At 40.8% G+C, this 13704-nt stretch overlaps 1 protein-coding gene across 5 annotated transcripts in view; it reads right to left on the reverse strand.

Annotated features, from left to right (window-relative positions):
- The window catches only part of MCF2L2 (MCF.2 cell line derived transforming sequence-like 2), a 158511-nt gene that overhangs the window by 8191 nt on the left and 136616 nt on the right, over positions 1-13704 (reverse strand). For 4 of the 5 annotated variants that reach the window (XM_038183877.2, XM_038183875.2, XM_038183881.2 and 1 more), the window contains 6 exons: positions 12427-12536; positions 9105-9146; positions 8338-8433; positions 4291-4380; positions 2750-2821; positions 887-973 (listed from right to left, as the gene is read on the reverse strand). In XM_038183877.2, the coding sequence (XP_038039805.1) occupies positions 887-973; positions 2750-2821; positions 4291-4380; positions 8338-8433; positions 9105-9146; positions 12427-12536 (497 nt within the window). The remainder of the gene's footprint in view (positions 1-886; positions 974-2749; positions 2822-4290; positions 4381-8337; positions 8434-9104; positions 9147-12426; positions 12537-13704) is intronic. The other variant, XM_038183878.2, reaches the window with a different exon arrangement.

Genomic DNA, 13704 nt, shown 5'->3' on the forward strand with positions numbered 1-13704 from the left:
AAGTGTGTGGAACGTGTGGTTGTGCAGCTCTGCAGCCCCTTCTCCTTCCTCCTGTTGCCCAGAGGTTGTGGCTGCCCTGACTATTACAATTCAGTTACGAGAGACAGCGACTGTCTTCCACCAGACCAGCATCCTCAGTCATAACCCTACAAGTACGGTTATGTCACCCAGGTGACATTTTTCAAGGTATAAACTAGTCTCTGAAGTGGCGTTCATGTGCTGCATTGTGAGTGTTCACACCAAGATAAAAGAGACGATTTCAGTTACAGAGCCCACAGAATTTAGAACTGGACCCTGTATCCTCTATCAGTAGAATAACACCAGCAAAACACAACCAGCTGTCTGTATGTACAAGAACATGTTGATGGTGTTTAGATTTAAACTGCTATAGCAATTTTAGTTCAAATTTGCAAGTCAAGCTATAAATACCAGAAAGAAAAGAAAACAAAACAAAACACAACTTCTCACTTAGACAAAGCATCAGTGATCTTTTGCCACTGTTATTCAAAGGATATATCCAAGGCAGAAAGCTAGGCAGCAAGAATTTCTTACAAATACATGCATCAATCTTCCTCTTGCACACAAATTGCTACAATAATTTCAGACGTACTTAATTCAAGCTATAAAATATCACAGATCAAATTCTGAGCTCTCTGACATCCGTTCAAAGAATTATTTTCAGCTATGCCTGAAGTGCAGGAAACCAGATTCTGGGACATTGTTTCTATAACTGCTACTGATCCAAGCTTGTTCTCTCATTGCTTTCAAGGAAAATAATGTTCATTGTACAAGAAAAATATCTTTTAGTTAAAGAGAATAAATGTTGTCGTAAACTTACATTACACTCTCGAATCAAGATGATGGTAAATGTTTTAATTTTGTTTACCTGTCTGTGAAGCAGATCTAGGTACAGGTCTTGTGGTGGAACCAGTATTACATTTAGTCTGGGCCAATATGGTGTTCTCAAAAGCATCTGTGATAGGAAGTATAATTTTTTGTCTTAAAAGTGAAACAGTGACCAGACAACCAGTACAAAGTGACTTCCAGTATCACCTCTGCAACTGGTTGTCTCTTAAACAAACAGGTGGATTGGGATCCAATGGTTATAAAAAGAGGAGACATTTGATGAGCACAAATGAGTGAAACTACTGCAGTATTCCTCAGAAGAACAACGTGGGAATGACAGAGAACAGCCATATGAGTCAAACAAATACCGATGTGAAATAATGCAAGCAGTTGCTGTACAGTGCAGTGTTCTATTTCTCTACAGCTTCCTCACCCATTTTTAACATACTTTTCTTGCAGCTTTCAAATCATTCTGTAGGTGGTGGTATATGGGATTGATGTTCAACCATACAGCAATGAAAACGGACCAGGGAGGCTCTTCTTCCCTGCCAGAACTGAATGACAGCACTCTTGAAGAATGCGGTTTTGTGGGGGAAGTTTTTATCTAAGTAAATCAAATCCTTAACATTGTTAACTCTGTCAGAGCTCTGGCAACAGCAGTAACATCTTCCAGTAAAGGGATGACAATGCTCATTGTTTCCTGCTTAAAGAAACTCAGTCTGGCAAGGGCTCTTATGCAGTAGGACCATATTCTTTAACCAGTGAGGATCAACTCTGCTCTGGAGTCCTATCACTAGTACTTGCACCTTGAAATACCTCCTGCCTCTGCAACCAAGTGATATGCTGAGAAAAGTGTCTATCATGGAGAAAAGTGAGCTATAATCAGTGCAGTTTGGGAAAATGATGCTGAGTGCCAGATTAATTCCAAACTTAGTGCCAGGTGTCACAAGCATGAGGAAATATTCTGCAAACAGCAAAACCACTATTTCATCCGCTGCCTCTGAACTTCTTCCAGCCTCTCTATTTCAGTCTCCTCCTTTGCTGTCTCCTGGGAGCGACAGAGCAGATAGCTCTGATGTGTTAACAATTCCATCACTGGCCTGGCCATCTGTCCTTTCTACCAGGGTTTTGTGCAGAGCAACACAATTACAAGAAAGGATTCCTCAGCCTATGTCTCTCTTCTCCCTCTCCTACAACGGGGGTACCTGACTGCTTGTGTCCCACAGAGCAATGTGCTCTGGAAGATTCTTGTGCAAGGGGAAAAGTTGGCATTGGAAGTTGGCGATCTTCCAGTAGTTGGAGAATCACTTCCCAGTTTAACTTTTTTGGTATTGTTTATTAAACAGTAATTGATGAACCTGCTGCAACAAACAGGTGGAAATTCTGCTTGACTGAAATGAAACACTGCACCTTAAATGGATATTGATGTAGTCTAGCCTCTTTTGTGATCTTCATGCATGTGGCTCTTGCTCCTCTTATTAGGTGCAAAGCCCAACAAGGGAAGAGGGATGCAAGTGGCCAGACTGCAAGTGAAGGTGAAAAGTAGCCCCTTGGATCCCTGCTGCTAAACTCTCCTCCCGCTCCACAGTGTAAGGTAGAAGCTGGGTAAAAAACCCAGATCCAGATCATAGTCTAGAGCATTATTTCCCAAAATAGGCAGATAATTGAGGTTTTAATTTAGGCCCATCTCTAGGTAAAAGCTCATAAATATGGCATGAGTGCAGGTGACAAGAAAAGAGGTGACATGTTTTGTTTATCACAGTTAAACAGATAAAGTGACACCAAACCCTGAATGCCTACATGGAGTCCAGTGTCATCCACCAGCAGCGATGAGATGTGAATTGGGTGAATAATATCAAAAGATTGCCAAACAGGTTTTCATGCAGGATGGAAATACTCATACCTTCAAACCCCAAGGGAGTTGGGTCACTCTTTATTTCATGTCTCTTGACTTTAACTGCAGGAACAAGGGGACCTGTGTGAAGTTTGCAGAGTCACAAGGCTGTAAATACTGTTAAAAGAGAAACTTGCTTTCCCATTACCTAGAACCATGACCTGCCTAATACTTTCCATGTTGCCCAGAAAAATTACCATCCCCTAAGTTCTAAGTGGTGAAGACAAACACTTCTGTGGTGTGAATAGGAAACGGGCCTCTTTTTGCAAAAGACATTAAGACACAATAAATGTATCTGCTTCCAAACAGGATTCACAGATGGTTTATCTCACTCTTGTCCAGGAGATGGCACTAATGCAGGGAGACTCACAATCTCAGCTTCCTATAAGGCTGGCAGGGAAAGGCTGAAAAAAGCCAACACTTAAGTCCCACAGAATTGGAGGGCATCCTTCACAGCTCCATGGACAGTGCTTCTCCTGTGTCCTGACTACACATGTAGAGAGCTTATGATGTGATGGAGCTAAGCTAAACATTTTTTGAAGCATATGCTGTGAATAAAATGCTTAATTGGAAAGCACTGGTTTTGTTTTCTGGCTTTTAAAATGATTACAAAAGTAGTTTTCTCATCCTCCCAAGAAAATTCCAACAGCCCAATGGTAGACAGGATCCTATGACTTTTTTCTTTTACCCAACCCTTAACAAAGTTTGAATTTCACTGTAATTCATACACACTCTCTTAATAAATCACACTACAGAACAACCCTAGTTTGCCCATTTTCTTTCTATGTATGTGCTTCTTTCTATTCCCTACATTAGGAAGTAATTTTGTAGGTTATCAGTTTTCCCATTACCTAATAATTGACCATATATATCTGAAGCTGATGACAAAGACTGGACACTATAAGAACCTCTTTTCCCACGCTGTGCCTGTAATTTTCATGTGGTAATGCTGAAATATTGTCTAAAGAGGTTGGCAAAGAAGTATTTATATAGAGTGGTCACATCACATCCTTCTCCTTATAAACTCCACCATACTTTCACTTCCTGCCACTCTGAAAGTATTCTAATCATAACTGTAATTACACTAAATATGCTTAAAACTGGCACTAATTGCTACTCTATTTTTGATTCGATTTCAAGCTTTCTTATTGATTATTGCTACTCAAAGAGCACAACCTATCTTTCTTGAAATCTACAATTCCTAAGCAGCTTTAAGGAAATGGAAAAATAATTTCTGTTGAATTTTGTCTAAATTAAATGCATGGGGAAGTTGGAAAACTAACCCAAAACAGCCAAAAGCAAATAGAGTTTCCAATGAAATCATCACCACTCCTTGAAGCTGAGAAATGGGAGTACACCTTGACACAAAGTTCAGATGTCTTGGCCTGCCTCCCTACAGGTGTTATACTTGTCCTGATTCTTCTTCTACTGCAACCGCATGCATTTGTAAAAACTGAGCTTGATAACTCACTCTGTGAACAGTTTTTGGCAGCAAATGAATCAGACAGCAGGGAGGGAGAAGGGTAGCTAAGCAAGCAGCATGACGGTACCTTTGGTCACAGCAGATGCGTTAGCTGTGGTGCTGATGGAGGAGGCTAGGGAAAAGCGACGGGTAACTTCTCTTTCCTTAGATTCTGGATCTGGGAGAATAGATGCAATGCAGGGCAGGATTAGAGGTTAATAAGCACTGAGGTTAAAAGATGTCCAAAGCAAAGCAGCAGCTGGAAAAGGGTAAATAAAAGGTAGGTTGCTCCCTAAAACAGCCAGGAGAGATACTTTCTACAAAGTGAAAAGCACAGAAAAGAGTTTATATAAACATATTTTCAAAGCAATTCCAATTGAGCCAATCTTAATGCTGCCGAAGGGAAACTTAATGTTTTAGCCAGTTAATGTTGTAGCAACCAAGTAGTCTAAGTACAGCTACAAAACACAGAGATGAGGATGATGGTTAGAGCGGGGTGTGTGTCTGCGGATGAACTTCAGATTATTTAGACACTGAGCTGCTTGTTCTGTGATGACTGGCCTGAAATACATTGCAAACCAAACACAAACAGTTTAGAATTCACGTTTGTCATTTCTGTGAGTTCGCTGTGGGAATGTCCTCTCCTTACGGGTGTAAATCAGCTCAGAAATATGAAGTCACCAGAGAGTTTTTTTTGTTTGTTTGTTTATTCCAATTCAAATCATGCCTTTTCCCAAAGGCTGTTTGGGAATAAACACACAACTTTCTAAGATTTCACTGTGAGATGTGAGCCGCATTTTTTCTCAAAATAGTTCATAAACAGATCAAAGGTATAAATGGACTAACCACTAGCTTCAGTGAGCCCATAATGTTTCAAAACACTTTCTCGTCTTTAAGCAGCTCTTAGGAGGTTGCATCTACACATCCAGAAGCACAGTAACATGGCTCTTGCACCTACCAACTACAGCAGCAACACTTGGGAGAAAAAGTTGCTTGCTTACAAATATTTCAGGATTAAAATTTCAGTCTCTTCTGCTGCAAACAGTCCAAGCCCATGTGATGCATTACTCAAGTGAGTATTTTCTTTGAGACATGAGTAAAGCTATTCCTAGCCTTCAGATCTCAGTTTCAGTAAGATCCTTGAACAATTAACTATACCAGGACACAGCTTCAGCTGAAAATGGCATTAGAACTGGTTTTAAATATTCTGTTGAAGCTTTGAAGATTGTTAAAAATTATTTGTGATTTTCATGTTTTGATTTTTTAAAATATCAAAGAAAGATTTCTGTAAAAAATAAATCGTTCTATTTTCATTGAAGATTTTCCTGGGGCAGGTCAAGAATTATATCACAGAAAGCTCTTTGTAGAACATGCGTATATCTTTGCTGAATCTTAGCCTAGATGTTTCCAGTCAGTGACTATGATTCAGAGAGACTCTTCTATTCCAATCGCTTTCTTTTCTCTTATTGTATCTTCTTTTTTCTTTCTTTCTTTTTTTTTTTTTTTTTTTTTTTTTTTTTTTTCCCATGGTTATGTGTCAAACAGCACTGGAGTAAAAGAAATGTCATGTGATTTTAAACTTCAGTTTTAAATATGCTCTGCAAAACTATATTACTATGAAGATTTGTGTTTCAGGAATCTTAAAATTCTCTTTCACACTTGTCATCCTCACATCTCCCTATTTTAGTGTTGAGTCACACAACATTTCTCTTTACACTGTTTTTTTCCATAGTTCCGCCTCATAAATGTCACATTCACTGTCTGTTTCCAGTGGAGCAGAAATTAGCATGAGTGGTCAAACAGCAATTTCTGCAATGTTTGTTATGCCAAAACATCAGGGAACCGTATTAGCTCTGTAAAATCTCAGTGCATTTTTAACTGTACTTCTGCCTTTGTAAAAAGTCTGTAACTCCTGTAAGCATTAATGCAGCTCCTTACTCACATATCGATAGCAGTAAATTGATATCGATAAGCACACATGTTCAAGTATATCCTTATTTATGCCTCCTAAGGCTGAATTAAAATGAGAGGTTAAGCTCTGCCCTCAGTGATGATTAATACAGAATTATTCCAAATGTAGGCTGCTGTGACCGCCCTTATTAAAATGCAAAGAAAACTTCACTTTGTACTCGTAGGATTTGGTTACATTTACACTGCTTCTTGCAGCTCTTGAAGACCCTGTGCCAGTTCTGAGAAACTGGAGCTTGGCTCCACAAGCCATGACAGCTAATGCTGCGAGAAGGGAAATGCAAAGTGCTGCAAGTGTGGGTTTTTGTATTTGGTGCCAGTTCTGGTATGAGACTTGGGGTTCTCCATACTGATGGAGCGGAGGCTGGTGAGGCTTCTCCTCCACACATCAGCATTTCCTTCGCCAAAACACCATGGTGCTTCTATACAAAGTCTTCTTCTCCATGATATCTACCTCAAGCAGACAGTTCAGCAATGCTTCAAGCATCCATTTGGCAATCTTGTTTTCCCCCGGTTAGACTCATCATTTTGTTGTTCAGACTTTCCCTTTTATGTGTTCTGGCCATGAACAGACACAATGGGTCCAAACCACAGTAAGCTGAGCTCAGCATGCCATCTTCTGCCAGGGCCAGTAATGAATCTTTACACAAAAGGGTCAAAAGCAGGACAAGGTTACTGCAGTAACTTCCCCATTACCTTCTCACCGTTTCCAATCTGCTATAACAGCCAGTTATGCTGGCAGCCAGTCAGTGCTGGCATGGTTTTTGTCACAACATTGCCTACAGAAATGACCACACTTTGCAAAACGTTGAGGCCATTTGCCAAGTGGTTTCCTTTAGGCCAGATTAATAACTGAACAGCACGACAAAGGGAAATCAGCAAACATGGGCTGTTGCGTAGGGGAGGTTTGTCACAGGAACCTCAAGTAACCAGAGCCAGCAAGTCTTTGAGCCGACAGTGGCTACACCTGACGGGTATGAACTCTTCTGAAGTGTGCCTTGCTCTCTGGAACATGGAAATACTGGACAAAACACAAGACATCTCACATGACGACACAACTTCAGATAAAAAGGAGACGGAAACCCAAACCAAAAATGCAGATCTGAACTCCCCTGAATTACAGTGTTATCCTGCACTTGGCAGATCTGCATATTGTGATTGATCTCCCCAAGTCAGAGGATCTGAAAACCACTCTTTTTTTTTGCGTTTTCAGAACGTTGATGTGGTTTACCAATCTTACTGCCTTATCCTTGCAGCCATAATCTTACAGCTGCCCTAGCTCTTGTCGTATTCTCTTTTTGTAACATTTTACTATAACTCCTCTGTATTTTTCTTTTTACTCTTCTATCTTACTTCTTCCTCCTTTGATGCTGACCCTCCTCATCAGTGCATACTAGCCCTTTGTCTCACATAAGAAATATTTTTCAGAGCAAGGGAAAAGCAATATAATAACAATTAAAAGAATAATTACCTTATATTTTCAGAGTGATTGTGCATACGGTCATTCAATTTCATTTCTATTCACATCTCTTTCTTTCCTCTAAGGTCTCTTCCTAGTACAGTCAGGAACATGCAATGCTCTCTACTCATGGATATTAAGTGTCTTCTAAACATCTATGCACAAAGACTCACATCATTTTAGAGTGTCATACAACACAATTTGGTAGAAATGACTACAAACTCCAGATCTTCTAAATCCCAGTTCCTCCGTCTTACCACTAGGTCATGGCTGAGCAATATTTGATAAACCAAAGGCTCCAGCCAATGAATGATTTAACACATGAAAACCTAGTGCAACACAACACAAAGATGACACTCTTCCTTACAAGCCAGTAAATTGCTGAAAGAAGTTAGGTTGTCTAAAAAAGATCTTCGCACTTTGGCCCTTGGAAAAAAAAAAAAAAAGAAACAAACCTTACTTGCACTGTGCACTATGAAAAGATCCAACCACTCAACTTAAAGCTTGCCTTGCCAACACTGCCATGAGAGCCATTACTGGTAACAAGGTCTTGGAGGAGTCATAAATGCGTATCAGACAGGCGCATTTGGGTGGGATGCGGCAGCACTCTAGGAAATAGTGATGGATGGCACTATGTGATGGAGAGAACATTGTGGGAGTGCAGGAGACAGATGGCCAGAGACCAAATGCTGCATGTGGTGATTTTACCTTTGGGTGGAGCTCTGCGGTTGGAAAGACCTTGCAATGTGAATCGCTTTCTAGCAAGCGCTGTGCGCTCAAGGTTAAGGCTGGTGGAAGCATCAACTAGGAGAGAGAGGGAGAGGGAAGAGAAATAAGGAAGGAAGGGTCAGCCATTCAGCTTATGGGAAAGGAAAGGTTAGCACTGGATGACAACTGAAAATAGAGATTTTTTTTTGATTCAGTTCAAGCCTGAGCAAGAGCTAATCAATTAGAAAGGTGACATGAGGTCAGGGTGATTAAATCAGCTGAGCTAAACAGAGCCCCCAGGCTGAGTTAGGCTCACTGAGTTTCAATGGAGAGCAACAAACAAACAAACAAAAAAAGAAAAACAGGTGATGGGATGTAGCTCTCATCAAAGGAAAATACAGTTTAGCAGCAAGCTCATTGAAAAGGATCTAGTACCTTTGACTAGGAAAACATGTCACTATGGTTGGAACAGCAAGGCTGTAGGGAGAAATAAGAGAAGCCTTGCAGCACAAGACATGCACAGACAGCAGCATTGTGAGCAATCACACTTTTGCTAGCCAGTACCAGCACCGCGGAGTCTGCCAGGATCAGCCCCTGTAGCTGCTATGCTCAGCCTTACCTGCTGAAGTCTTTCTAACAGCCTCCAAAGCTGGCAGATAGTAATGCTCTCAATCAGTGGTTAGCTGGGATGTAAGCAGGGCCATGCCATCAAAGCTTACATGCCAGGCTCCTGCGTGAAAAAGCCAGCCATGCTGCCTGACACTCACATTTATCGAGAGGAGTCACAGATGGATCTAGGTCCTGGGACTCTGGGTTTCAAAGATACACAGTTACTCACATTGCAGGAAAGAGGTGGGCCTAGATCAAATCCCCTGATCTCTGCATTCCTGCCAAATCATGTATCTGTCTCTTTCTTCACGTGGGCAGGTAACACAGAGAGGTTTATGGCAAAAAAGCAGCAGAAAAGCCATGTGTCAGCTGCCTGGTTCTCTGTCTTGGGATTGACCACTAGCTTTCTCCTCTTCATTCCATACACTGTCCAGTTAAAACCATTAGAGGCACAAATGAAGACCAGAAATACAAAGGGAACACAAAGAGACAGTGAATCCAAACTGACAGACAAGCAACAGACAGAGAAGCTGTGTTTCCAAAAGAAAGTGCATCCTATCACATCCTGATCTGCAGCCAAAATAATTCATCATCCAAAGTGCCTGCACACATAGGTGGGTGTGAGATGAACAGATTTTAACAGTACTTTTTTTTTTTTTTTTAATGTCAGTTTGGTCATCTGCATGTCAAATGCATCTGGTGAGGAAGTGCTACCAGGTGACAGCTTCAGCTGTGGGGCTGCACACAGGTGCACTGGGAAGCGCTCAGCTTTTGGACTGCCTCTGTTGGCCTCAGATCCATTCCCTGCCGTGAGTGCTCCCACTGCTAGGCAATACCTGTAAAACTACCATGGGCCTGGTACAATGCCCTGCAGGCTGAAGTTTGGACCACTCTGGATTAGCTTATAAATAAACCAGAAACAGGTATATAAAATACATTTTCTTCCCATTTGTGTACAACAAGAAAATCCATAGTACTTGATCATCACAGCATCATGAGGAAAGGGCAGGGCTGGGGGGGGATGCCAGCTGTTCAGCTGTGGATTATATCACTTCACTTAGTGAATCCTCTCTCATTTAGGATTTCACAAGTCCTCACAGCATTCCAGCACTAGCCAGTCATTAAAGACTGGTTTCTAGTGTCATACTGTCTCCACCTGAGTTATTTCAAACTTTTTCCTTCAGTCTGCAGGTATACCAAATCATCCTGAAAAACACCTCCAAACATAAGGACTGGGTCTAGCTGGGCAACAAGCTGAACATAAGCCAGCAATGTGCACTCGTGGCAATGACAGCCAAGAGCCTTCAGGGCTGCATTAGGATGAACCCTGCCAAGGTCCAAGGAGGTGATGCTTCCTCCAGCTCAGCACAGGTGAGCCCCGTGAGTCTGGTGCTGAGCTCCCCAGTGCAGGAGAGACATCAACAAACCTGAGTGAATTCACTGAAGGGCAATGAATATGATTAAGGGACTGAAGTAGCGGATATATGAGGAGAGAGGAAATGGGATTGTTCAGCCTGGAGAAGAAAAGGCTGAGAGGGGGGCTTATGAATGTATATAAATTCCTGGTGAGAGTGAGTAAGGAAGACAGGGCCAGATGTTTCTCAGTGGAGCTCAGTGACAGAACAAGAGGCAAGCAGCAACAAATGGAATAATACAGGGAAAAAATACAGGAAATTCAATTTAAAAATATGAAAATACTTTTCTACTGTCAAGGTTAAATACTGGGACTTTGTGCCTTGGAAGGTTGTGGAATCTCCACCCTTGGACATACTCAGTTCAGAGCAACTTGCTCCAGTTGACCCTGCTTTGAGCAGGGTGCTTGGACTGGCTGATCTCCAGAGGTTCTTGTAGGACTTGACTCCCATATAGCTTCACGTCATTGAATTTACCAATCAGGTCCACACAAATGACTGTTTTATACGTGGACAACACATAATCACATGCACTTAGCCATAACAGTGATGAAGCTGATACACCTTGCCAGTAGCAGCTCACACACACTCACACACACACTCCGTACTTCTGAAAGAAAACATTTGAAAATTCACATTAACTACATAGCTATTGGGAGCGATACAGTCAGTAGGTGGCACAAAAGAGACAATTTTAGCAGAGCACAGCATGTGTACTGCAGACCAGCACAGCCCTAGTCACAGAACAATTCCTATGCACCTTTATGGGTAGGACCTAACTGTACATCCTTAAAATGACTGAATTCAGCCCCTGCAGAGTCCCAGCTAGAGGCGCTGGTGCCTCACAGGGACACATATTAAAGTTTTAAATTAAAGTGAGACATCTAAAACCAGATAGCTCTTCCGTTGGCTCTCTCCACAGTGTGTTTTGCAGGGCAGAATGCACGCACACACCCTGAATCCCACAGAGAGAAGTGACTCACTGCTCAGCCCTGCAGGAGCAGCCACATACCAGAGCATGAGGTGGCTCTCAGCTGAGCTAGCAGTGAGGAAGAAAGAAATTACAGTGAGAGCGCTAAGGAACTGCTCATGGGAAAACAGAAGACAGAGTGAAAATCAGCATACAGGGTGATCCCAGCTCCCACATTCATGTACAAGTTGGACCAGTTAAAAAACACCAATAATTTCCCCAGAAAATTTTAAAAGCTAGGGTTTATGAGTTTAAAATTAAAGATTGCTTTTCTGCTTTTCCATTTTCTTAAATTTTAAAATATTTCACATTAAAAAAAAAAAAAGTGAAACAGGTTTTTAATTTATGAAATTGCATTCTTTTATGAAGAATCCATAACTTTTGCTGCTGATGAAAACCTATTGTGATGAAAATCTTTTGACACATAGCCTACTCTTCAAAGAAAAACTATTCAATATTTTTTGACCATCTCTATTAATAAAGGGATTAAAAAAAATAAAATGCTGTGCTTCAGCATTTCAAAATAGTATCTAAAAGAGAAAGTGGTGTTCCTGCTACTGCCAGAGGAGATCCAGCTTCTTTTCAATGTTCTTTTAAACCTGCACTGTATAGAATATATCTATTGTATTTACGCCCTCAAATAATGGAGGGATTTTCGGTGAGTGCATGTGCATTTACTTAATATACACTAGTGGGAAACTTATACCCAGAGGAGGCAAGAGAATCTCTGACATAAAGTAAGGAAATTTGTTAGGAAAGTTCATGGACAACCTTAAAATTAAATATGTTTAGAAACCAACTTATCCAGGATATAGAGGGTTAAAATACACATACTATACCTCCAAAGTCATACTTAAAAATAAATAAATAAACAAACATAGAGAGCACTGTGATGCAGCAAAACTCAGACTTAAAAATTCCTAACCTGGTAACACTTTTTGGTATTAGTGAAGTTTTGCTCAGGTTTGTAGCACTGATTTTTGATGTTGAACTTAAACAACACGCATTCTGAGTATCGTCATCAAACTCTAGAAATGAGCTTGCAAAAATAAAAATATTACCCTTTGGAAGCAAAAAGCTCTGTCTCAGAACTCCTACCTCTCTTTTGTCTGGCATTGGGACTGGAATTCCTGTTTTTATTGTTAGACGCTTCCACATTTGATGTCTCGGATTTGTTTTCATATATGTTTGATGACTTCCTGCTATACCTTTGGACAAAAGAAATACAAAAATAGTAACATTCCTGCTTAATACCCAATGGAGCACTCAGATATTAGCACTAAGCATTCTTTGTTACGATCAGATGTTGAAACTATAATTTATGGAGTAAAAGGCAGGTTTTAAAACTGTGTTCTATAAAACTCTGCATCTGTGCAGGCATGTATGGTGGAAGAAGCTATTCTGGCCCTTGCCTCCTTCCTCCTTTTACAAGTCCAGCAGATTTGGAAGGAAGAGGTGAGAAACTGGGTTAGAAAAGAGGACCCCAGTTCTCTGTTCTTTGAGGCGTGAATGTATTTGACCCCAGGAGAGAAATGTGTACTGGATGGTCATGTAGAGGTCATAGCATGTGTAGAGAAACATACGGTTTCCATTGGCTCCAGGATCTCCCAACTTCTGTTTCTTCTTTGAAAACATGAATCCAAGTGGGATATACCTATATACAACTGAACCACAGACCAGGGGATCTTTCTTGCCTGATTTGCACAAGTACTTTGCCATCTGTAATGGGAATGAGCCCCCTGCCACAGGTTTGTAGGGCATTAGAGCTGCAAGGTTCTTATCCTCTTTTTTTTGCAAGTGCCTGGTGGTTTAGTTTGTGTGTTTGACTGTTATCTTTGGCAGACTGGATGTTCCGCCCATGTCATTATTTCTACACACTTGAAATACTCTGTCCCAAAATGCTCATTACTAACATGTATCAGTGATTACATTGCTGTTTACAGTTAACATATGAACTTTTCTTCTTAATGTTCATGGTGTCTGTCTTGCTGTAAGGGAAAGTCCAAGTTATCATTAAAATCTTCAAAACATTTGGAGATCCATGAATACATGTACCTTTTATAAGTACAAGCGTACATAAGTACAGCATGGGACTGCTTTGTATTTGAACCTCTGACCTGTTTCTGATGGAACATTAATGGAGGTCTCTGTTACCTCCTGCACTAAATCAAAATATGATTTTGCAGCCTGATGTCAGATACAAAATGGTGCTCAAAATAAATACGGGAACAAATCCAAAGCACACTCACATTTCCTTATTCTTTTTTCTCTGTTCCTTCTCATCTAGGCTGAGATATCTATGAAACATGCAGCTGACAGAGTTAAAGATTTACAGCTGCGAGAAAGACAGGAAGAAAACACACCAGCTTCTTTGAA

Source organism: Anas platyrhynchos, chromosome 9, assembly GCF_047663525.1.
Source record: "Anas platyrhynchos isolate ZD024472 breed Pekin duck chromosome 9, IASCAAS_PekinDuck_T2T, whole genome shotgun sequence".
NCBI classification, from domain to species: Eukaryota; Metazoa; Chordata; class Aves; order Anseriformes; family Anatidae; genus Anas; species Anas platyrhynchos.